Below are 25,112 nucleotides of genomic sequence, written 5' to 3'. Positions count from 1 at the left end.
TCTCGAAAAGATAAAACCTTTGGGCGGAGCTCTAGCGTCTATGATCTCTTTAACACGGCCCAATATGGCTTCGGAATTTAATCTACTCGATTCGTCCGAAAGAGTGACCTCTACTTCGGCGGGTATTGCTGTATTGTGTGGCCTACCGATACCACGCGTTATACTAGGTCTCGAGGGATCGCACGGTTCTGAAATGATAAAACTCGGCAGAGTGCTATAATGCGGCAATGCGTCTTCGAGCGAATCTGGCGATGGAGACGGAGACGGTGAACAATTGATCAATGTCACTTGCCCTCCAAGAACGTCTGTCACTGAAATTTGTGGCGGTACCTATAACAGAGGTTTCGAACACTGCTTCGCAGGGCGCACACAACTTGTTTTTTTTTTTGTTTTTCTTTTTCTTTTTTTTTTTTTTTGTTTTTTTTTTTGTTTTCTTTTTTTTCTTTTTTTTTTTTTTTTTTTTTTTTTGTTTCTCTCTTTTTTTGTTCTTTTTTTCTTTTTCGTTTCTTTCTTCTCCCGCTACAAACTTTTACGCGGGCGCGCATCCACGCATACGCGCACGTGAGTATGCATGCATGTACGTAGAATTTACGTATCCCTTTTACTTAAGCATTCTAATCCCCAGAGAGACATTTGATCAATCGATCTAAACCAAACAGTTATCTTCTTATATATCGATAGTATCATGCTATGGATTTGTTTGATTATTTCCAAGCTACTTACTCGTGGTATTTCTACAGGATGCTCTTCTTGAATCATATCCAAAGCAGGACTATTGCTAGGCGAATAACTGACAGGCGTTGTAGCCGGTGATCTATGATGTCTTAAGGGACTTAAATCTAATGGCGTGGCCGGTGATTGCGCAGGAGTACCGTGCACTATACTACCTTGTACGGGTGCAGTCGTCAAACCGCTCAAACCTATGAAATATATCATTATATTTCATACAAATATTGATGATAGGTTGCAACGTTAAATATAAAGAGCATACCTTGCGTAATGGCTGCTACGCCTCTTTCGTGAACCGGAGACCCTGGTATACTGGCCGGACTGTGCGAAGGTGACGCTAACCTCTGCAACTGTTGGTACTCTTGTTGAAGCGCTTGTATACCAGGACCCGGAGGACCTGATCCTTCCGAGGCACGACGGACCGGCGAGTATCTCTCCGTTGCGACGTGACTGCTTGGCTCTTTATACGAATCTCTACTTCCTATTAAAATATTATGGGCAAAAATTTATCTAAACGATCTTACAGAGTTACACATAAAAAGATAATAATACCACATGTATATATGTCAATGTGAAAGAACAACAAAAGGCTAGTGACTTTTTCCTTATAAACAAGTGCGCATTAAAACATAGAGCCTTAGTTATTATACAACATGTCCATGTTGACTGCAACTACAGAAAGAAAACATAAAAATCCAAAAATAAAACAAAAGTGCAAAAATTACCAGCACTAGCGTGATACAACGAAGTTTTCCTGTGGTGTGGAAGCGTCGGCCCTCTAAGATGACTCGGTAATAATCGTGACGGCAGGTAAGCTCTGTTCATCCTAGCTTCCACCTCCATAACCAGTTCCGGATTTATAACTACATGCATATTACCAACCAACGAGATGTGGCCGTGCAGTTGACACAATAAAAACAAACCATGCAAAATTAAAAAGAAATCAAATGAAATCAAATTGTCATAAATACTAAATTAAGAGAATTAAAAAAAAAAAAAGAAGAAAAAAAAAAGAAAGAAAAGAAAAGGCCCCTTAAAATTAATTGACATATACATATACATATACATATACATATACATATACATATACATATACATATACATATACATATACATATACATATACATATACATATACATACACATATACATATACATATACATATACATATACATATACATATACATATACATACATATATATATATATATATATATATATATATATAAAACGTAGGTAGGAGCGGGGATAGAGAAAAAGAAAAAGAAAAAACCAGCAACTGGAAGGAAGCTCCAAGTATAAAGAACTTTCTAGTAATTTCTCGTATGTTAAAAGCTTGGACTGTCAACGAACAATTTTCACGCATTATGCACGTGTGACGTACATAGAAGCTTGAATAGCTTACTCGAGATATATAAACAGCTTTTACTGTGGAACAATTGTTCTTATAATTGTATTGTATTACAATCGTTGCATAAATCATGTACGTGTCAGGAGGGAAGTCTCTGTTCATAAATAATAATTGTTCGATAGGTCGTCGTACATTTTTCAATATAAACATATGCGTATCTAATAAGGATAATTCATTAAAAAGTATCCATAAAGATATATATCATGTATGTGCGTGCGCGTTCGTGCATTTTTTATACACCGTGCTACTATATAATGCGCTCTACACGGCGCAATACACAAATACAAATAATATGAATTATTTCTACCTGGTCTTTGCATGACGGCAGTTAACCCACTTCGTCGTCTTCTATCGCTTGTACCAGTTCCGCTTGCATTACCACCGGTCCCATTACCATCTCCATTTCCAGTACCACCGACGGTAACCGTCGACGTTTGCGCACATTGTACCAATGACGGGCTCCCAGGTTGTAACTATGAAAAGACATTTAAGATAAAAATTGAATAATCCCTAGGAAGGACATAAGCGAGACATAAGCTGTAGCAAAAGATATAGCAAGAAGAAATGTATTTCTCCATTTAATTCTAATATGGCCGCAACATCATTTCAAATATAACAATTTCTCTTACAGGCTGCAAGTGTTCACGGCTACCAGGTTGACTCCATCCACCGTTCTCACCGGCGCTGCCACCGCCGCCACCGCCCCCGCCGCCGGCGCTGCCGCTGCCGCTGCCGCCGCTGGTACCACTACCGTGCTGTTGATAAAAAACATGGAGATTGGCCCCTCCGTCGGAGGCTCTTCGTCCAAAGCTTCCTGCTATATAGGAGTAATGTAAAAATAAAATAATCACACGTTATAAAATATTACTTTTATCAATAATTGATAGATAATAGAAATTCACTTACTGGCGCCCATTACGGGTGGTGGCTTTAATAAATGTTGATCCTTGATTTGAAAATTCTGAGGTGGTTGGTGTTGAACCAGCGGTAGATTCAATGGTAAATTTGTATGCGGCAAAACTTGGGGGTCGTTATTGAATTGTAATATTGGAAGGGGCCGCAACGTATGATATCCCGGAGTATGATTATAAGCGTACGGATATGACGTTGGTGGTTGATGCGTCGTGTCACCGGGTCCTACTGTGTGCCTTCGGGTCGCGTGATATGGCGTATCGGGTGATAATTGAAGACCGCTTCTCTCTTCGCTTTCTGCCTCTGCTTCACCGAACTATTATATGCAAAAAGTACCGAGCGAAAAGGTTATGTTTGATTGATTCGTTATCTTTGACGATTGGTGAAGGAAAAGAAGAAAGAGAAAAAGAAGAAAGAGAGAGAAAAAAAAAAAAAAAAAAAAAAAAAAAAAAAAAAAATAAGATAACCGTCCCAAAGATCGAGAATTTTGATGCGATCGATAAAGGGTAGATAAAACCTCTACCTTTTCCAATTGATGTGCGCCATCGGGCATATAATCCCCTGGAATATTTTGTATGGTAGGTAAGGCAGACATCGTCGGTTCCAATCGATCGACTAATAAATTATATATCGCTGAGACATGATCGAACGCATTTCCTTGAATTGCTTTTAACAATGTGTCAGCACTAAGCCCAGGTAATCTAAGCATATTTTCTATAACTAATTGATTCAATTGGAGTGGAACGGCCGTTTCAGGAGTGCACCTGAAATAGAGATTCAAGAGATATGAGATTTCTTTAAATTTGTAACATTCTCAAATATATCGAGATCCCTGTATACCCTCCGGGTTCCGGTTCCGTTAAACCATCGCCACCCATCCAAGAGTGAGCTAAAATTTGGGAAATGCTCAAACGTCTTTCCGGTTCTACCACCAGCATATGCCTAATTAATTTTTCGCAATCTGCAATAAAGATAAAATTTAATAGCTCGCGTTGCGTTAATCATATAATCTTTCTAATGATCGATTTAACGCGATTTAACGCGATTTACAAGGCTACAAAGATAAATACCTGCTGACATGAAAAAGGGAATTCTGAATTTTCCTGAGATAACGACGGAGCGTAATAATTGCATCGTAGGACCGTCGAATGGTAATGCACCGCACACTAACACATACAGGACAACGCCGAGGCTCTAAACGAAAGCATATATCTTATTATATTAGGAAAATGTATTAATAATATTGATCATTTCTTTCCCAAACGGTTTTACGGGTAAAACCGTACCCATACGTCGGCACGCGGCCCGTCGTAATGTTTTCCCTCGAAAATTTCTGGGGCCGCGTAAGGGGGCGATCCACACCAAGTGTTCAACGGTACACCCGGAGTATATTCATTGCTGAATCCAAAATCGGCGAGTTTAATATTATTGTCTGCATCAAGTAACAAATTCTCAGCCTGAAATAGGTAAAATTACAGATTACCGACGGAGCACTGCCCAAGCTAACTTTCAACTTGTGTGTGTGTGTGTGTGTGTGTGTGTGTGTGTGTGTGTGTGTGTGTGTCTATACATATATATATATATATATATATATACATATATATATACATATGAAGGAAGACATATACCAACCTTAAGATCTCGATGTACCACTCTTTGTTGGTGTAGATAACGGACAGCAAGAACAATTTGACGAAATATTCTCCTGGCTTCTGGCTCCGGCATTCTTCCATTCCTTACGAGATGATCAAATATTTCACCTCCCGGAGCATATTCCGTTACTAAATATATCATCTTTTCCGTTTCCATCACTTGGTATAATCTGATAATATGCGGATGCCTCAACCTTTTCATTATATGTACCTCCCGGAATATTTTTGCCAAGTTCTCCTCGTTCAATTTCGTTTTATCTATTATTTTTATAGCCACCTATAACAGACCGTCGAAAGTTAGAAATATTCTGATTCTCTCTCTCTCTCTCTCTATATATATATATATATATATATATATATATATATATATATATATATTAACGAGGTATATATATTGAGGAAAGCGGACAATTAAATAAAAAGATATTACTTAAGTCGAGCAGACGCATTGGATCGTACGCATCTCTATCTGGAGGCATGTGTTTTAACTGTACCTTGATGATCCTTAAGACGATTATGATCCTATGCTAAATGTGATGCGTAGGAATAAAAACTAATGCATCAATGAACGCATACAGTTATTAAATACTATAAAAAAAGACAAAAACATTTTTCTACGTTGTGATTATGAAAGAATTAGCGAATGGTCGGGTAGATGGCTTAAAATAATTAATAAGAGATAAATAAACAATTTCATCCGATGGCTATTATACTAGAATATGCGTATTAGATGGACGTTATAAAATACTTGGTACAAAGTAGCTTATATCACATGGATGCTATGAAATACATCGAATAAATATAATTGTTGAGTTGAAAAGACTATTATCAAGATATCCGGATAGAATTTTTTACAACTTTTGTCAATCTTGGTACATCAAGATATTCATTATCTCCTATCGTCAATTTATATCGTAATTACGGATAGATATAGTGTGATTGATATATTTTTGTTTTCTTTTTCTCTTTCTTCGTGAAAAAGTGTTAAAACGATATATATGTATGTATGTGTGTATATGTGTATATATATATATATATATATATATATATATACATATGCACGTTATTACTTGTTATGAGTTTGAAAAATTTACAGGAAAAACATATCTCTGCCGATGTGGTAGGGATGGTTAGTGGTAACACTCGAAAAAGAACTTTTTGGTATGACCAAAGTGAATCGTTTCGAGCAAGGCAATAGCGTATTCTCGAGCACGGCACCGTTAATATTATCGTAAACTCGACGATAATTCATGCGTACAGTGTGTTATTCAAGCATATAACGACACAAAACGATAGTTTCCGTGCACCTAAGGAGTTCTTAATTGACGTTTTTACCTTGGATTTTGTTACAACGTGGGTTGCCATTTTGACAACGGCAAAATTACCCTTGCCGATTGTTTTCTCCAATTCGTAATAACCAACGCGAATAAGTTTGTTGACAGAAAATTGTTGCGAAACCTCATTGTGCGACGTCGTCGCGGATGCCATTTTTTAATCACTTGTCTCGCTTAACTCGTTGCCAATCACTTACTGATTAGTACGGCTATATTCCTGATGGGGGCACCTGCGGTCGACGATTGCATTGCCATCTGACGAGATCGTATAAGAACTTGAAATAAACCAAAGAAATAAGCCGCTCTTACAATTGACTTTTGTAACAAGTCACCTTTACAACGATCATATTTTCACTTATTTTATATCTCATTGGCATATAATTTTAATTAGGGACAAAGTTGACGAAGAAATTCGCAATCGTCAACGAATTATTTTTATCATTGATATCGTTATGTATCGGCCGTTAAACCGCGCATACAACAGATACTGTTTTATGGAAACGTCTCTTGTAACATGAAATTTGTTTTACACGAGGTCGCTGACAGCTTTCGAAGACGGCTGCAGGATGGCAGCCATATTGATTCATAGGAAACAGACCGTAAGTCATAAAGGAGGATTATAGAGTTTGTAACCGATAAGAAATAGGTGCAGCTTGTTTATAAAGTTAGAGAAAATTAACGAGAGGGGTGGGGGATCTATCTCGGAACTCAGGATCTCGACTGGCGTTCCTAGAGGATTATTATTAAACGTGCGACTACGATCAAGATGGCCGGTGAGAAGCTCGTCCCTTGTCCAGAATTTCAATTCTCGGTAAATTAAATACACCTTCGACTCATCGTGCTTTTTAACGGAAAATCTTTTATAACATTTATTACTTTTTAGACGCAATTGCATTATCTTTTGATTAGAAGAGACCGCAAAATTAAGTCACGTAGAGGATATAAATATTAGTTTGCAAATAAACCTTTCCAATGTTATAACCATCCCTGATAAACGATTTGGCTTTTAGACAACAGCTTGTTATATCTGCAATGGGTACTATGGCCCATGCTTCGAAGAGCCTGTTTGCGCGACCTGTCACGCATTTTTGTTTCCCAATGATATTGGATTATTTCAAGTTCCGATATTTAGCGAGGTAAATAAATAAATAAACGTATGTATATATATATACATACATATACTTATATTTATACATATATATATATATATATATATATATATATATATGTTTCATGAATCATTCGACCTGACTCTTATTTAAAGAAATTTGCGATCGTTGGCGAGTGGGGCGGGGCGGGGGGGGGGGGGGGGGGGAGGGGGAGGGGGTGGAACGAAGAAAAGAATTGGATCTTGATTGGAAATCTATTATAGAAAACTGACGACGAAGATTCTGGAAATGACGAACCGACAGACCTTTATTACAATCACGAACGAAGAACGAGCCAGCAACAACAAAATTCTCCGCAAAATGTGAATTTCAATGTATTCAATAATCAGAATCCACCTGTCAATACATGCGCGAACGTTGAATCATTTAGAATCAATTATGAAAGGAATTTGGAAAGGTTGCAAGAATATCAGCGCCGTCAGGATAACTGTTTGCAGTACGAACATGAAGTTGGAGAACCTTCTAGGCCTTATAATTTGTCATATAGATTGGATATGTTGACGAATCATAAGCATATAGAGCACGAGCCTATCAACGTGCCCGGTCTTGTAGAGAGCCTACCACCTGAGGTTCTTTTGGCCGTTTTCTCTCATCTAGACGACGTAAGCCTTTGGTCGGCCGCAAATGTTTGTCGCAGATGGTGCGGCCTATTGTCGACCCACGTAACGGCCCAACAGTGGCAGCTACACGTGAAGATGCGTTGGCCGTTATATAGACCCATTGGATCGGTTAAAAATTGGTACAAAGTGTACGATCAGCTTGCTTCTTCTGCCCCCTGTAGAACGTGTTTAGCTCAAACGTCATTACGAACGAGAGCTCCGAGAATGGAGGAATATTATTGGAGGCGAAATAGACTACTAAGCGAACTGAAAAGTTTAAGAATGGATCCTCCGGAGGGTATAGAAGCTACGCCTTTGGATCAAATGTGCTGTCATTGGCAGGCTACGATTACCGGACCCGTGGGTAGTCCTTACGAGGGTGGATTGTTTTATTTATACTTACAAGTACCATACAGGTGCATAGAAAAAGAGATTATGATATCAAATTTCTTCTTTTTCCAATGATGCAAAATGTACCTTAATAATTATTATTTTAGTTATCCAATGTGCCCACCTGTCGTAAGATTTCTTACCAAAATCTTACACCCGAATGTTTCAAGGCACGGAGACGTTGGTATAGACTCTATACATCACAATTGGTCTTTGGCTCTTACCATATCGAAGGTCCTCATTAGCGTGCAAAGTTTACTCACTGATCCATACTGTCAGGTAAATCTCACACTTGTTCTTTCGTTTTCTCCTTCTCCCCTTCTTCTCCCCTTCTTTTTCTATTAATAACAATTGTCTTTATTGAAATGCCTTGTGCCTGATATAGGTATGTATGGAACCAGAATTAGGGGAAATGTATATGAACGACCGTGAAAGATTCGAAGAAGTAGCCAGGACGTGGACGTGGCGGTACGCGATGCACGACGTTATAACACCACCTTAATATATCAAAAAATAAGATATTATCAACGTTATCATTCGTAAAAGGTACGTAACGAAGTGCATTTGTAAAACGATCTGTGTTTTCGATTAATTATATATTACCGCCGAGTGATGTACATGAATTAAAAAAAAAAAAAAAAAAAAAAAAAGAACTATACGACTATGTGTTGGTGATTATACGAAGTTTATATTTGGATCGAAGTAATGTATTAACAAAAGACGACAAACATTTTTCCAAACATTCAAGATTTATCCTTCTTTTTTTTTTTTTCGTTCTTTATTGGATCTTCCGATCGATGGAGTTTTGTAACCATACACGTAGTTTCTATGTATTTCCCCGTATTGTCATTCTATCATACATTTTCACTTATATTTTCAATTTCGACGAATTATCCGACTAATAAGTATTAAAAACTAATAGCGTATTAACTTTCTCAGTTTCTCAAATAACCTGAAAATTTACACTCGAGAAAATATTCTTCTCTAGACTGAATGGATTATCGATCGAGACGTCGACGAAACGTGGTACTCTCAAGAGGACTCCCCATTTTACTTCGGTCAACCTGAAAAGAACAATTTCGATGGCATCTTTACGACTGACTAAAACCACGGAAAGAAAGTCGCGCAGCTGTTAGGTGGATCCTTCGTCGAAACAAAAGTTAAAGTTGAAAGCTGGAAGGATTGAAGCTACCTCTTACCCCTCCCTCTCTGATGTCTTTTCATTTTCCTAGTCATAAACCAACAGCCGACGTTCCTGAGGTCGGTGGTGCGTTTCGCGAGGAGATCCGACTGCAACGGCATAATTAGTAGAGGATTCTTAGGGAATCTCTCTCTCTCTCTCTCTCTCTCTCTCTCTTCTCTCTCTCCTCTCTCGCTCTCTCTCTCTCTCTCTTTTGCTCTTTCACTAGCTAAACTCGAGCATCTTGCTCTTTCGGTAAAACGGACGATAGTCTCGAGAAGGTCGAGCTGAGAGAGCTCTAGCCCGAGTCAAGGTGGGTGGTCCGCGCGCACGGAGCCTGCGGGCTCTCTCTCCCCCTCTCTCTCTCCCTCTCTCTCTCTCTTTCTCTCCTTACCTCGAATACCTTCTTCTCCGTCGTACACACGGGGGTCCTCCTGCCGTTCTTGGCTACGTGTGTGGCCAACACCAGCATCCTTCTCTTTCTTGCTCCCTTTTCTTCTGCCTACCACCTATCTTCTTTCCTTCCTTTTCCGCCCTCTCCCTCATACACGCGCACGCTACCTCGATCCTCTTCGGTGTGCGTGCGTGCGTGCATGCGTGTGTGTGTGTGTGTGTGTGTATGTGTGGCGTGCACGGGAGAGAGTCTACCTCTACCAAACGCACCAAGAGCAGCAATACCTTTCCTGTTTACGAAGGTCCATCGTCGCGTTGGAGGAGGCCAACGAAAAACGAACGAACGCCATGAATTCTACGATACGACGATACGGTTTTCTCTCGTAAGCTCTCGAGAACTTGGAGACTTTCGAATCTACTCGTTTGTCTCACTCGCGACGCGACCCCGTGAAAGAGGGCGGCCAAGTCACGATACTCTTTCTCTCTCACTCTCCCGGATTCGTTCTCGCGAATTTCCAAGTACCGTGTTGCTAGAAAAGAGACATTGTCATCGCAGATAATAACAGCGAATTTGCGGTAGAGAAAGAGAGGAGATAATGGAAATGTCGATTGGAAGGTAGCTCTAGGGCAAAAGAAAGGTATGTTGAAATCTTAGAAATTCTTGGACCATATTACTTCCACGCTAATTACTTCCACGTCTCGTAAATATCGTTTACTCTCGATAATTATAGCGCCGGCGGGCGAGGTTCGTGCAAAATATCCCCCTCGTAAATATCGGTCTTATTCTTAATTATAATCGCGAGAGCGCTCGTTAACGAGCCGAGCTTTAGCAACGATATTATACTTTATAGTCCGTTTGTTCGAGCAATTCGAAAACTTCTTTAATCGCGGAGAGTAGCCGCTGCTGCGCTACCGAGAGGATCGTTTCGCGTTTGGGAAATACACCGAAGTACCGTGATGATGTGTTCAGGTAGAGCTTACACCGGCTATACGATATCCAAGTCTGTTAAAAGAAACCGACGTGTGTGGCCAAGTGGTCGAGAGCACCACGCTGGATCCGTATAGTTGGTCCACAATAACAGCTGATGCTCAATAGAATGCCCCATAGCCCTTCGCCTCCGACTCTCTCTCTCACACACACACTCACTCACTCACTCACTCACTCACTCACTCACTCACTCACTCACTCACTCTCCGCTACCTTTTCCTCCTTCCTCGGTATTAAGCACTGCTCTTCACACTCTCGCGTCTCTTATTTTCTTATACGTCTACCTACTCATCCAAGGTGAGTGCTCTCTATTCGTATCCTACTTTCTTTCTACGTCGACCTATCAAGTTTTTTGATAATATTGCCCCCCCCTCTCTCTCTCTCTCTCTCTCTCTCTCTCCTCGGAATCTTAAAGGAGAGGAGAGAGAATTGTTTTGAAAATTTATATCCAAAGAATTGTTAGACAAGCATTGTTACGATTCTTCGTGATCATCTCAGTTTACAAAATGAGCTACGCGATCGTTAGATAATAATCGTCTTGGTCGTGCACCTGTCCGATATCGAGTGGCCCCTTGTGATCTTTTATTTTGTCCCTTCGCTAACTGAACTGTCTGCCTGCCTCTGCCTGGCTGGCCTTCTTCCTTACGAGCAACTCATCGACACACGGTGGTAAGAAATATATTTATTATTTAAATTAAATACTCTCGATTGTCCATTGGTAGAAAAAAAATGATGCGATAGTCGTAAAATAATTAAAAGTAACTACAATAGATAAAAATAATTTACAGTCGTTGTACCTTCGTTACATTCTCGTCGCCCGTTACAAGTCTTTTTGATAACGCTACCCGATATTTCGTTAGTTTTCATTTTTCGAGAGAGTCTTAGACAATGTAGCATCGAAAAAGTTCCTTTTTTTCTTATTTTCATTAATAACCAATATCGACCAATATCCAATGTTAATGCGACTCTTTTTACGCAATCATCCTAAATAATCCGAAAGTTCTCATTAACCTCTTTATCGTTCGCATTATGAAAGAAAGGAAGAAACGAAGAAGATGAGTATTTCCGCCGTTACGAATAGATACGATTACTTCGAAAGGCATACGTAGCTTGGTAACTCGCGCTTAATTTCGCACAATAAACGTACAATACATCGTATGATTCGGACGAATGTACGCTCGTCGTCTTATGTTATCAATTGACAGGTCTTTAAAACATAGTGAAAAAACGGTGGGATACATCGTCGATGAGAAAGTTTGGAGAGTTGGAATAATGAAAAGAAAAAAAAATCAAATGGAAAAGTCTTTCGCACCCTTCAAAGGGGAAGAATAATCTTCGCGATTGCGATCAATGTTCGGTCGTACTTTGTCATAAATTAAGAATAATAATAATACTTATAACGCAACAATATTAAAAACAAATATCCCTATCTGTTACTATATAATACATAATCAATGTACAACGCAAAACGGTCTCCTTGCTCCTCGGTCAATTTTCTTTGCAGAATTTTTTGGAACACGCGGTTGACTTCTATCGGAAATCTTTGCGTCTTTAACGCAAAGCGCAGTCTTCGATTAGGATACTCGGGGACAAAAGCGGCAGCTTTATCTCTGGCGGTCGTCCTCTTCATGGACCGCGTCCGGCGCTTATTCTCGTAAACATTCCTAGAAAAATGCTCTTTGGTCGTTCACTCGCGGAATACTGTACTGTACTTTATTTGGACATCTCGTCTTGCCACTCGGTGGTAGTACTCGGCATCAGTCTGAAAAATACAATACGCTAGACCGTCTCTTGTTCTTTTTTTTTTTCTTTCTTTCTTCCCCCCTCCCCCACCCCTTAACATCTCTCTCTCCGTTAACATCTCGGCGTCTCATAGTTCTCTTGGCGCTCGATGGTACGCGATCGCAGTAGTTCCACATTCGTACATCTTTCATGTGAATTCTCTTGAAACCAGCCAAAATGAACCAATTGCGCGTAATATCCAACTACCTATGCGCGCGATTAAAAGTTATTTAGAAGATAAGTTGGTGGATTACCTTGGCTCGCAAAAAGAATGAGCAAAGTGATGGACATCGCCAACGTCGTCCTGTCGACGAAAGGACGAACGGTCGTGGCCTCGTTCGGCACCTCGTTCCCAAGAACGTTCGTCTCCGTTCGAACGATCTCGTTCGTTCTAGTCCCGTCGACGACTTTTTTTACTTGGCGATAATCGTGATGAATCCTACCGAAGCAGAGCGTATTCATATTACGATGGATCCCCTTGCAATCGTATTCCTCGGAACCGTCGCAAAGACAGGTACTGAGCTTCGCCGCCTTTTCTTGTCGCGTCAGTATGTTGATCGAATTTCTACATCTAGAGACGAATGAGCGAATCTATTTTATATATTATATTTGTCATCGACAATTTCTGCGAGAGCCCATTCGAATATTACTTTGAAATGGGCCCCACCGATATCTACTATCGCCTTTTCCCTTATTCTCTCGATTGGATCGAATCGAAGATACGTACCGGTGAGTGCACTTCTTCCCGTGGAACATGCTCTTGCAGAATTTGTTGTAATACGACAGAGCCGTTTGACATAGGGCATCCGCGTTACATATCCACGTGGCTATCCTGCAGGATACCCTCGTCCTGTTCATGGCCGTCGTCACCGACGATCTACAAATCTCGACCCTCTGCTTCGATTGTTGACAGAGCTCGTCGTCTCGCGTGCATTGACACTGAAAATATTTTCCATCGACATTATCGAAGTTATATTATAGGTATCTTTAGACATTAGACGCATGGAGATATTTCTCCACGTTCTCACCGTCATGAGCTCCTTTCCCTCGTCGGTACTGGTCAAAGCGATGAGCGCGTGCTGACAAGCGTCGGAGCAATTGTCACCTTGCAAAACGGAGGCGCAACCGGTAACGTAGTGTTGAAGAGCCATTCCACATCCGGTTCTATAAGCGCACCTAAGTCTCGCGTCCTCGCAACGCACGGAACTGGATCTTGTGCCGGCTAGCATCGTCGTTAACAGCATCGAGACCAGGACGACGTCCAACCGATGCACCCCACGAGACATCCTGAGGAAGAAGAAACGAGATAATCCAATCATCATGATTATTTTTATACTCGCTTTGAGCGTCGATCCAAAGATCGACGCTCGATCGAATTGGCCTTTTTTTCTTAAGTAAAAAATAAAGTAAGAAATAATAAAGTTTAACGACTCGCGGCGCTCGTCCTCAAACATTACGGGATATCATTCCTAAGATTTCCGAGGATTTCATCCTCGCTCCTAGATCTCGCCGACTATGAATCCATTCGATGGTCGCGTTCGACGACCCAATTTTTATATATGTTTACATTACGTTTCACTTACTGTCTCTAACTAATCCGATCAAGTGTCTCTTTGGACTTTGATATTCCCGAGTATATTTTCAGCTCGTTGTTTCAAGTAAGGAATACAAAAGACGCTTAAGTAGGTTCTTCCGTTGCGACCGAGAGAACGCGCGTCCCTCGACGTGCGGGGAGCCAATTATCGTTCGAGTTCAACCGCTCGTACCTTGAACGGTGACCGTTGAGTTTCCTCGCCTCGACTATTACGAATCATATAGAATTTCTTTCGATTGTTTTTCCTCTCTCCCCCTCTCTCTTCTTTTCTTCTTCATTCCGTTAGATAATCTACTATCTAGAACGTCGTATCTCGCTGGCCTTGCAACAATAAGGAAAACGAATACGCTTTTACGTAGGTGTCGATGGTTGTTGTATCCGACGAGCCTGAGAAAATACAATTCCTCCAGTACCTAGATACGAGTGGGTGGGAACTTACGAGCGGTTCGCATTATCGAGTGAAAGCTAAATATATGTACGTTTATCTCTCTCTCTCTCTCTCTCTCTCCCTCCCTCTTTTACGCTCATAGTCGCGATCGTAGCGACTTACATAATTCTCGATAAACACCGCTTATGGCTTATCGACTTTACTTTACGATATCGAACTTACTTTATTGGACGCTGACTTCTTTTTGGACGAGCGAACGAACGATCCTTTTGCAACTCGAGCTACAGGCTCGATTATATCTTGATGTCTCTCAAAGTGTTTGAAAGCCTTTCGGAAAATACGAGCGAAATGTTTCTATCGTTTCGAACAAGCTCAGCGTGTTTACGCGTTTAGAAAAGAAAAAAAAAAAAAAAAAAATATATATATATATATATATATATATATATATATATATATATATATAATATATGTATGTATGTATGTATGTATGTATGTATGTATGTATGCATATATCATCGAGCGTTTATTCGACGACGAGGTAAACGGCAACTAGAGCGAGAAACACATACCAAAAAATGACGACTATCGGACGTCGGACTATCATGATGCGACGCGGAAGAAGGCTTTAATCGTCGGAAGGTGTCGGAAGAAGAAGAACCTTTTTATAAGCGAAACGCAATTTGCGCTTCGTCGCGTCGGGAACGCACGAGAAAGAAGACGTGACAAAAAGTCCTAACGAGATCTTCGTTCGAGTGACATAGGCGGGCGAAGAAAGCCTGGTTTATTTTAAGAATGTCGCGGAATGCAAATTTACGCGGCGAGATCTTCTCTCGCGTCAAAGAAAACTACGAGCTACATGAGTTTTTAAATTTGCAAACTATTTACGACTACAAGTCTAACGAGAATACTATGTCGCAACTTTTATGATATTCGTTTTACTTTCTAAAGCTAAAGGAACGAAAGAGGGGATATACAATTTTCGGGTTTCTCTTTTTCTTTGCTTTTTCCAATTAGCTTGCATCTCTTCGTTCCAACTCGAACACACGATTATTGATATCCATATCGTTAGTACCGAGTAACTGAGCGAGCGGTCAAAGCCATCGGTGCATTGCGCTGCAACGTACAAAACTAATATAGAGATAATATACAATATAAATAATACATAGGGGGTATACGGTGGTAGAGCTCGCAAAGCACGCGCTAGCCGGCAGCCGGTTCGGTAATGCGCGCTCGTCCAATTCATTGCCATTACATGATATCTATTACGATATACGTCCAATGCTTTAGACGTATTTTATTTAATCATTCTCGTAAGGAGCGCGTAAAGATTTCTTTTCGATCGATCGATCGATCGATCGATCAGTGGTCAGCTGTCGTAGCATCTGTTCGATCAATCTCGAATTTGGAAACGGAATCAGTTTTTCGCAATAATTAAAACTCGCTTTCAGATTCGTCGCAACCCAGTCGCTTGGTGAGCTACGATACAAGGAAGCGCTCGAAATGCGACTTTTTAAAGGGGAAAAATTAGAAACACGTGTAGCCACGAGCAAAGTAATAACTATAATTAATCTTGTAACGTTCCGAACGTATTCAAGAAAATGGACAGCGAGCTCTTTGTCCGAATCCGTTCGAAGAAACTGATTTCTCTCTTCCTCCTTCACTTTTTCTTTCTTTTTTTCTTTTCGTCTCATTCTCTCTTCGTGCTCCAGGCATCGCGATACCAACTTGGAGAACGAGCGAAGCGTCTAACGGTCTGAGAACCTTCTTGCCAACCTCCGGTTACAGATCCCGATATCGTTTCGTAGAAACGAAAAATAATGAAACGCCGAAAATCCTCGCTTATCGATCGATCATTTTTATCTTTATTTTTCTATATACGCATGTATTTCAACGCTTATCGTTCTTACTCGACTAAATGGAAAAAATTCATGCGGCAACTAAAAATATACCTTACTTGGACTCTTCCTTGAAGCTTCCAAGGAGCACGCGAGAAGCTCGGAACACGTGACATACATAACGGATTTCGACTCTGGCTGGCGGCCAGAATTAGAAAAAGAGCGAGCACGTTCTCGAAATCTTTCGAGGGCCAGGCGAAGAAGGCTAGAAGGCTAGAATGGAAAAAAAGAAGGAAGACAAGGAGAGAGAGAGAGAGAGAGAGAGAAAGAGGGGCGGGAGGAAATAAAAACAGGATCTCTCTCTCTCTCTCTCTCTCTCTCTCTCTGTTTGCGTTTCGATCGGATGCATCGACGCTACTCGTAGAAGCCGAGTAAATAATTTCATCAGGTTTCGTTTATGCGACGAGTTAATATTTACGGAACGATCACTTCGAGGTCTCGCGCTAAAATACACAAGCTTGAGTGTAAACACGATCGTAAGAGAGCAACGCGTTACGCAACGACTCGAAAGGACTCGCTTTGCGAATGAGAAGCCCGTTCTCTTGTTTGTTTACGTCTCCGTACAATCACCCCGTATCACATTCGATCGATCGCGACGACGATACATCTTAATAACGATTTCCTCGATCGAAACGTAGATCCCAACGTAGAGCTTGCTTTTACCTAGGGCTATCTTCCAGAGGATAATATCCCTTAAATCCTTTCTGAAAAAAGAAGAATCCTCGAAATAAAGTTCGAAGGATGATCCTGCAAATACGTACATCTTGGAAATTCTTTTCGAACGAACGTCGATCTAGAAAAGGATCTGGGTCATGTCGTAACGCGTATGCCAGTTTCAAACTATGCACTATCGGACAGTAATTTAGGTGCAGCGGGCCGACCGAACGTGACGCGGGCCTTCGAGCGTACAGGCCCAAAATGGACCACCAAGACACATTTTAACGGACGTGGCAACGAGGGACAGATGGCCAGCCCCAATAGCCCTTCTCAGTGATTACCAACTTGGAATACTTCCTTCCTTCATATATAGATATGGCTCGTAACACTCATTAACTCAGTGATCGCCAACTCGAAATTCATAGTCCGAAGAGAACATCGTGATCGAGCGTTGCTTCCGGGTTTCGAGGAGTCGTGACAGAAAGTCGCCAGGTCCTCTAATCCGCCCCTTCTAACGGTTCACGAAGCGATGCTTTTATCTTTACTTTTTATGTTCCAAAGAGAGATCGAGGGAGATAAAGTCCTCCTGGATAAAAAGTCCTTATGTTGGAAAATGATTGGCCGCGAGTCTTGTACGTAGAGCGTATTTGCTGCCCCTTTATACCAGGTGCCAAGCACGAGCTGGACACGCTCGAGTAACATAAGATATTGCTCGCTACGTATCTTACTCTTTCTCTTCGTGGATATTTGAAAAGGCAAAAAGCATCGATATAAATGAGAACGTGAGAGAGGAGAAAAACGTCAAATAGATTCTTCAACGTCTCACTACGTTCCCCCTTTCCTTTTCTAATAATCTCGATGCTCCTGAGAGTACAATAGGGCCGAACCCTTCTCAGAGTCGTTATACGGTAGGTCGTACGTCTACGTCGAGCTCCTCTGTCCTATTCCCTTAAACTTCTCAACTACGAACCTACATCCTGTTCTATCGCGATAACTTTTCCCCTTCTGAAGTTAGAAGTTTTAACGAATAGAAAAGTTGAAGGTGGAGAGGCTTGCCTGGTAGAGTCCAGGCGAGCCTTCCTAGATTCATCCAAGGAAAAAGCTGCTACGTCGAGCTTCTATGTCTTCATAAATTACTCTTCTACTACCCGGACCCTTAGAAACTCGTTTCTCGCCCGTGATCCTCACGGTTTTCTATTCGTTTTTTCTCTCCGACGAACAGGGGATATTCGAAGAATATCTATTTTTCTTTTTCCCTGTCTCTGCTTTCTCAATTGATTTAATTTTCTCTCTCTCTCTCTCTCTCTCTCTCTCTCTCTCTCTCTCGGTCGAAGAACCTACGAAGGACTATTAATCGCTTTAATATCATCCTACGCGATGGTAGAGAAAGAAACGTCGTCATTTCCGACTGAGCATCGGTTTTCGCTTCCATTGCCTCTAGACTTGGCTCGATCCTCGGGCGAGAACCTCTCTCTCACGATTGAGCGAGTCGTCATTAACGCGTGCCGCTCTTTCTTTCCCTCTCTTTCGAAAGATCATTACTCGTAAAAAAAGAAAAAGGCAAGAAATATTTTAATTGCAAGAAAAATTCTCACATTCTAGATCGTTAATATAATCATCCTAGGATCCAAAGGTTGATTTTTCGATGATTCGCGGGAATACGACGAATGTGTCGTTGTTGGTTGATCGTTAAGAAAGAGGCCCGAGTCACGATCGAGTCAATGCCACGCGAGTTCGTTAGCACAGGGACACATAAATCTATGACACGAAGTGTCTTGGGCGCTAATGAGCGGACGACACTACCAATTTCATCTTCCTATTACCTTCTTCGAACCGCCTGAAAGAAAGGAGGGAGGATAGCCTTTTATCGTTTACGTTCTATACGCGGTCGCGTGTCTCTCCGTCTCCGTGCGTTTCAACGTAGGATGTAACACACTACTACGCAGGATGAACGTACTACTCTCGGAGGCAGGTGATTTTCAACATTGTCGATGCTCAGAGCGCAAGAAGGGAGAGAAAAGTCATCGTCCTTTCCTTTCCTTTCGTTATCGTTCGTTTCTCGTTCTAAGACTCGCGCATAAAAATTCTACCGACATTTTAACTGCTCGAGTGCCGAGATCTATATCTCGAGATCTTAATTATGTTGAAAGCTGTTTTTTACTTATATTATTTTTATTTCGGTGGAAAAACTCGTTTGCATTAAACGAGGTGAACGATGATGCGATAAATATGATTTGAAAGTACTCGGAACGTACGCCTACCAAGATCCGGTTTACGAAATTCTCTTTATCATAACTCCTATGCCTTTATTTGCAATTTATTATCCGCGGGTACCTAATTATCGGCGAGTACTATGTCGCAATACAAAATTATATTTATTTTTTCTACGAACAGTCGAAGTACCCGTTATCGCATATTCGCCTTGATGATCGCTCAATCGAAGGCAGACCGAACGGTATCCATTCGCCCGTCGCTCATTCACTGCGATCTATACGTACTTGGGATTTGATTGGGGCTGGTACAGAATAAAAGAAAAAGAAAAGTCTCGACGATAGTTTTAAGTTTACTATCGCAACAAAATCGATAATCCCCTATTCTTCCTTCCGTTATTCTCATAGAATATCGATTATCGAATATCTCTCGCTCGCTCGCTCTCGTAAACGATAAACGCGCGCCGAAATTTGAAACGAGCGTGAGAAACAGGAGAAAGCGCGTACGCAACGTAGTATTTTTCTTTTTGTTTTTTGTTTTTTTTTTTTTTTGTTTTTTTTTTTTTTTTTTGTTTTTTTTCAACGCGAAAAGGAGGAAACGATTGAAAGGCAATTGAAATGCTATCTCGAATTCCTATCGAAGACAAAGTTATCAAAATTCACATACCTTTGTATATTCTTTCGACGAAAACTACACGATTATCACATCGTGCTCCTCTCGATACACTTTCACACTGATTCCCTAAAATTCCGTTCTCTCTCGTTTTTCGCGTCCGTTTGTTATAATTCTATAAAATGTCTTGTCCCTTCGTTTCTCTTTTTCTCTCCATCCTTCGATTGTTCTTTCTTCTCTTCCTCTTTCTCTTATTTATCTTCCTCGTCTTCGTTTTCCTCTTGTAGTTCAATTTAAACGCGTAACGGAAAGATCGACGCGAAGAAGAAGTTTGAATGCGAAAACATGCGAAAGATAAACGAAAGAACGAAGAGAGAGAGAGAGAGAGAGAGAGAGAGAGAGAGAGAGAGCGAAAATGTATATAATATAGCTCTATGTGTAAATGCGCGCGTGTGCACGCGCGCGTCTGTGTGCAGAGAAAGGAGAGAAGAGAAGAGATCAAAGAAAACAATGACGGATAAACGGAAGTAAAGAGGGAGATAGAGGGAGAAAGAAAGAGGTAACGAGACGTTCGCGCACGGCCGCAGCCTCTGAGTTACTAGATTGAGTTGTGACGGCTCCGAAGCCGAAGGCCTCGTACTCCGCCCTCCGCCCCACTCTGTCCTCCACCCACAGGGGTCCAGGGCACCCCAACCTGCGTTTCTTGGCTGATTGAGACACCAGCCTGCTTCCAACACTACTTACTTTACCCTCACCGACATCACCGATTCCTGGCCCCTCGACCGTTTGCTCGCTCTCTCTCTCTCTCTCTCTCTCTCTCTCTCTCTCGCTCTCTCTCTCTCTCTCTTCTCCTTCTCCATCGACACGACTCCACCCCTACTTTGCTCCTACTCGTCTCCCTCTCCGACGACGAGCTCAACGGGGCCTCCGAGGGGTCCTGTGACTCTCAACCGAGTTCTTTTCCCGAGTTTTATCCCTTTTCCGTTCTCTCGAATCTGTCATTTTCGACGTTATCGAATGAAATGGGGAAATTAATTTAGAAAGGAATTAAAAGATGAACCTTTGAAAAGAAGCCCCTGAAACTTTTCGATTTTATCAATCAACGAAAGAGATTGTAAATACAAATAGATTTGTTTCTCGATACTCGTCGATCTTAAAAAGGATATTTTCATTGAAAAATTCTTCTTGATAATAACGTTCGCAATGCTCGAAGAGAACGTTCGAGAGCTTTTCTAAAGACGATGATTACGGTATTGAGAACCACGGTTCTACTACTTCGCTATCTCTTTTTAGTAAGGCGCGTAGGGCCAGGACAATGGTCCCAAGTGAAGGAAAGCAAAGTAAACTTTAGGTAAGAACTTGGACTTGGAAGTAAGGAGCACCGAAAGTGATAGGTCTTTGGCCCAGGTAATCTAAGCAAACTGTGCCACGCGGCACCCGGCACGCGCTTATTTAAATCCTAAAATCAAACAATTCTCCTTAAGCATATTTAAATGTTCCCTTATAATATCCAACGAGTCTTTTTATACAAAGACCCGCGCATATTCTCGAAGGAAAGTCTCGAAATATTTTTTGTCCATTAGATTTGTACGTATATTAATGTAAAAGTGCTCTACGAGTATCGATGATGGTCGACGTGATTTATCTTAGATACACAACAAATAGATATATAGTAGTATTAATCTCTCCTATTATCGCAAAAGATCATCGTGATTCTTGATAAAAGAGGAAATCTCGTAGTTTTGTCCGGATATCCTTAAAAGCATCCGTTTACGTGCCTCGTCGCAATTGTTCAAATCACGACGATCAACGATATTAGAAACTCGAGGAGATCTCCGATTATCCTCGTGCATATAACGTGCATGCGATCGTTATTCTCCGAAGATCGTTTAGCTTCGCTGTAAGAGCTATTCTCATTGGTATTCTCGTATAAGCCGCTTGTTATGCGTGCGACCCTAACAAAGTTAAATAGGCGCTGACATCGCGCGAGCGATCGGAATTCTGGTACTTTCCCATCGGAACATATAGCATATGCATGTATACGTTCGTGTTGCACGCGAATCACTTTGCGAAGAATCTTTTGGCGCCTTCTTCGTTTCGTTTCTCTGGCCCTTCCATTCCTACGATATGGATTAGTTAATACTTCTTATTGTAATCCTCTCGTAAAGAGGCCGATCGATCGTGTTGCTCTTTTATTACGATGTAATGATCATATAAAGCTGTTATAAAAGCAACATTTTTTTTCCTTTTCGTCGAGACATAATACAAACATTTTGTAACCCGTCGATCGAATTTTCATGATTCTTCCCAAATTAATCGATTTATTTGAAATCTTATCCGTTTTCTTAATAGAAAGATCTTTCTTTTTCAGTTCAACGATGTCAATGGGACGTGTAAAGGGACGATGGAAGATAAGAATGAAAGATAAGAAAAGGATCATGACGTAAGGGCGCAAAGGAGGAATAAAAGGAAGACATATTAATTTAGGATCTTCGTTTTATCAAGATCAAAGGAAACGAAAGAATCTTCTCAGCGGGCTTTTGGGACTCGAAAAGTTTCAAACATACATTATCTACGATGATATATCGTCGTGTAGACGAATTATCCTTCCCTTTTTTCTTTTTTTACACGTGGAAACGGGTAGATTCGTTAGGAAAGTACATCGGTACTTTACCTACCGTCGGATCTATTTGAAATGAATCCTCCTTTGAAGAAAATGTTTCCTTTGATTCGATTTTAAACGAGCGATGATAAATAAAAAGAGAAAAAGAAAAAGAAAGAGAAAAAGAAAAAGAAAAAGAAAAAGAAAAAAGAAAAGAAAAAAGTAAAAATATGAGAGAAGGACCGAAGGAGAAGAGAGGAAACGGAGAGGTACGAGACAGGGAACACCTCCTGACAAATGCCGTAACACGACGGGAGTTCTTAACGCGTAGCCTCGCTTCTGTCAAGCGAATCTCTCAGCAGGGTGTTCGCTTTTACGAAATCGTGCGTCCTGCGACGTGGTCTTCTTCTCCGAAAGAAAAAGCATACGTTACGAGATAATCAGCGGCGTTGTTCCCGACCAAAGCGTGAATCCGAAGAATATGTGATAATCTTCCTATATGGTTATATCTTTCATATTTACTTTGTTAATTTAGCCCATCTACCGAGACACGACGAATTTTTCAAGATTCATTTGATCGTTTCCATGAAGAAACGAAATTGGCCTCTCTCGGTAATAATAAAGAAGGATCGACGATTTTCTATACTCTTTGTTCCTCGCCACGAGATTTCTTCTTCTTCTTCTTTTCTTCCACGTCTTCCATCGAAAGAAATCCTCCTGCCAAAGAATCGTTGAACCTAAAATCTTCGAGGCACGCCCCATCGACGCCTTCTCGCGGCGTTCTCCAAAGAAAAGAGGGGAGAAAAAAGAAAGAAAAGGAGAGCATGGAAGGAGAGAGCGAGAGAACGTGGTACATCGTCGAAAGAGATCTCGATTCCCGTTTTCCTCCCTTCCTCTCTTCTTAACGTTCCGCTCGGTCGTTAGTCGCCGGTCCCTCTTCTCCTCCCGTTGGACCTCTCTCTCTCGCTCTCTCTCTCTCTCTCTCTCTCTCTCTCTCGACTGACCCTCTCGAGAGGATCTCTCGAGGGCCCTCGTGATTGCTTCATTAAGACGTCAAGAGATACTGCTAGCAAAGTCGCCGCTCGTTATTGCCTTGGCATCGCGCCGCTCGATCACCCTCGAACGTACACACGCTCTTATGTTTTCTTTTAGATATATGTCATCGAGCCGCCAACTGGAATGGACCAAACGTTCTTTCTAGTATGAAAATTTTAAAAGGATAGAAACGGAAAAGCGATCGACCCTACGAATACGCCTTTATTTAATAATTAGATATCCGACGCGTATCTTTTCGTCGAACCGTCGAGATTTTCTTTCGAAAAATTATAATAACGGGCACGTTAAGAGAGAAAGACAAACGAGCGGAAAAGAGTTAAGTAGGGTATAAGAGGCGGTGATAAATATTCCTTATTCCTTAATTGCTTCCACCAAATCTCGACTCTATATCTCGACTCTATGGAGGATCGAGAAGACGAGAAAGATTAGTTTCGTGGATACATGAAATTTCTACGTCTTTCTTTGCTTCCTTCTCGGAACGCTCTTTCGTTTCCTCAAACTATTTAAAAGGGAGAAGTATTTTATGTCAATCAAAAAGATTTTTCTTGATCGATGATGTTACGTTTTAACGACTTAAGGAATTTATTACGCTTTCTAGGCGGATTTTTTTTTATTTTGCGAAAGAGTACGAAATCCGAGAAGTAACGAATTTTCTTGGAAGCTAAGAACCTTGTCCTATCTCTTTTCTTCGTAAACATGTCAAATTTCCTATCGTTCTTCAAAATTGTCACCGTTGAATCTACGTAGGATCGTTAGTTAATAAATCGCAGAAAGCGATTTCAAACAGGAGGTTTAACTCAAACAGACGTAGCATCTCGGAGGAAAGGAGGTTGAAAGAAAATGCGTGACTTTTAGAAAAATGGGAATCAACGAAATCATAATGGCCTCTAATATACGAATAACGTTCGATAGGACGAGCAACTTCCGAATTAGTCCTTTCTTCTACTCTCTCGCTTTCTATTTTCTTGACGAGAGGTGGCGCGGAAATTCGAAAGATATCTCCCAAGTCTTAACTCGAGCTCTCGTTTCTTTTCCTCTCTCGATACGAGCGGCACTAATGAAAGGAGGAATTTTAATTTCGACGTTTACGCGGCTGGCAGATCGTTAACGTTTCTCTCGATAGCCTCGAGACACGCTCGTTCTCGAGTACCTCGTGTCAGGATCCTAATTAGATTTGTACGGCGAAATCAAAGACACCGCACGCTGAAACTTTCCCCTATCTCGCCACCTTTACGAACTATTTTCTTTACGAATTTTTTCTCTTATCATTTTCTTCTATTCATCTAGGTTGGTAGGTTCTTTATTTCTAAAGAACTATATATATATATATATATGTGTGTGTGTGTGTGTGTGTGTGTGTGTGTGTGTGTCTACTTGAATACGCAAACAACGACGTGGCCTAGTCGTAAAATGTAGGAACGTTTCTGTGCATTATCCTTTTTCAACGGGAAGAAGCAATCTCTTTAATGGCGTAGAACGAACCGAGACGATGAGCCGAAGGATTACGAAACGCTGAGCGTTCAACGACGCTTTTACGTCTTCTTTTCTCGTACCGGA

The 25,112-nt window shown here is 41.0% G+C and overlaps 4 protein-coding genes across 18 annotated transcripts in view; 2 read left to right on the top strand and 2 right to left on the bottom strand.

The window, feature by feature from the left end:
- The window catches only part of LOC124947064 (elongation of very long chain fatty acids protein AAEL008004), a 30,234-nt gene extending 27,189 nt beyond the window's left edge, over positions 1–3,045 (top strand). Inside the window, exon 5 of the mRNA XM_047488707.1 lies at positions 2,773–3,045. Within this exon, the coding sequence (XP_047344663.1) occupies positions 2,773–2,801 (29 nt within the window). The 3' untranslated portion in view covers positions 2,802–3,045. The remainder of the gene's footprint in view (positions 1–2,772) is intronic.
- Positions 1–6,246, bottom strand: part of LOC124947056 (serine/threonine-protein kinase SIK3-like) — a 10,258-nt gene extending 4,012 nt beyond the window's left edge. Inside the window, exons 1-14 of one of the 5 annotated variants that reach the window (XM_047488666.1) lie at positions 6,041–6,161; positions 5,136–5,232; positions 4,686–4,982; positions 4,340–4,510; positions 4,124–4,247; positions 3,894–4,014; positions 3,577–3,817; positions 3,048–3,369; positions 2,771–2,958; positions 2,449–2,614; positions 1,455–1,592; positions 992–1,210; positions 724–920; positions 1–330 (exon numbers count right to left, since the gene is read on the bottom strand). The exon at positions 1–330 is cut by the window's left edge and continues 1,758 nt beyond it. In XM_047488666.1, coding sequence (XP_047344622.1) covers positions 1–330; positions 724–920; positions 992–1,210; positions 1,455–1,592; positions 2,449–2,614; positions 2,771–2,958; positions 3,048–3,369; positions 3,577–3,817; positions 3,894–4,014; positions 4,124–4,247; positions 4,340–4,510; positions 4,686–4,907 — 2,439 coding nt within the window. In that variant the 5' untranslated portion in view covers positions 4,908–4,982; positions 5,136–5,232; positions 6,041–6,161. Of the gene's footprint in view, positions 647–723; positions 921–991; positions 1,211–1,454; positions 1,593–2,448; positions 2,615–2,770; positions 2,959–3,047; positions 3,370–3,576; positions 3,818–3,893; positions 4,015–4,123; positions 4,248–4,339; positions 4,511–4,685; positions 4,983–5,135; positions 5,233–6,040 lie in introns of all 5 variants that reach the window. The other 4 variants (XM_047488664.1, XM_047488668.1, XM_047488667.1 and 1 more) reach the window with 4 other exon arrangements.
- A 117-nt stretch (positions 6,247–6,363) lies between these two features.
- On the top strand, positions 6,364–23,142 carry LOC124947060. 8 transcript variants are annotated; one of them, XM_047488672.1, is made up of 7 exons: positions 6,366–6,638; positions 6,752–6,850; positions 7,050–7,175; positions 7,412–8,223; positions 8,305–8,476; positions 8,583–8,743; positions 9,186–11,206. In XM_047488672.1, exons 2-6 carry the CDS (start codon positions 6,806–6,808, stop codon positions 8,697–8,699), a joined length of 1,272 nt encoding a protein of 423 aa, XP_047344628.1. In that variant the 5' UTR covers positions 6,366–6,638; positions 6,752–6,805; the 3' UTR covers positions 8,700–8,743; positions 9,186–11,206. The 8 variants fall into 8 exon arrangements, 6 of the variants coding, with proteins under 6 accessions (XP_047344632.1, XP_047344631.1, XP_047344633.1 ...); XR_007100303.1 differs by lacking the exon at positions 6,366–6,638 and adding an exon at positions 22,269–23,142 and having other exon boundaries at positions 6,645–6,850; positions 9,186–11,427; XR_007100302.1 differs by lacking the exon at positions 6,366–6,638 and adding an exon at positions 22,269–23,142 and having other exon boundaries at positions 6,645–6,850; positions 9,186–21,304.
- On the bottom strand, positions 11,421–20,563 carry LOC124947071 (growth arrest-specific protein 1-like). Of its 4 annotated transcripts, none has more exons than XM_047488721.1 (5): positions 19,952–20,563; positions 13,569–13,827; positions 13,268–13,479; positions 12,795–13,111; positions 11,421–12,520 (listed from the first exon to the last, which is right to left on the bottom strand). In XM_047488721.1, exons 2-5 carry the CDS (start codon positions 13,824–13,826, stop codon positions 12,516–12,518), a joined length of 792 nt encoding a protein of 263 aa, XP_047344677.1. In that variant the 5' UTR covers position 13,827; positions 19,952–20,563; the 3' UTR covers positions 11,421–12,515. The 4 variants fall into 4 exon arrangements, with proteins under 4 accessions (XP_047344677.1, XP_047344679.1, XP_047344681.1 ...); XM_047488723.1 differs by lacking the exon at positions 19,952–20,563 and adding an exon at positions 16,477–16,627; XM_047488725.1 differs by lacking the exon at positions 19,952–20,563 and adding an exon at positions 14,307–14,513.
- Positions 23,143–25,112: the final 1,970 nt, after the last annotated feature.

This window comes from Vespa velutina, chromosome 2, assembly GCF_912470025.1.
Source record: "Vespa velutina chromosome 2, iVesVel2.1, whole genome shotgun sequence".
NCBI lineage: Eukaryota > Metazoa > Arthropoda > Insecta > Hymenoptera > Vespidae > Vespa > Vespa velutina.
Note: the sequence above shows the minus strand (reverse complement) of the source record. Positions and strands in the feature narration are given on the sequence as shown.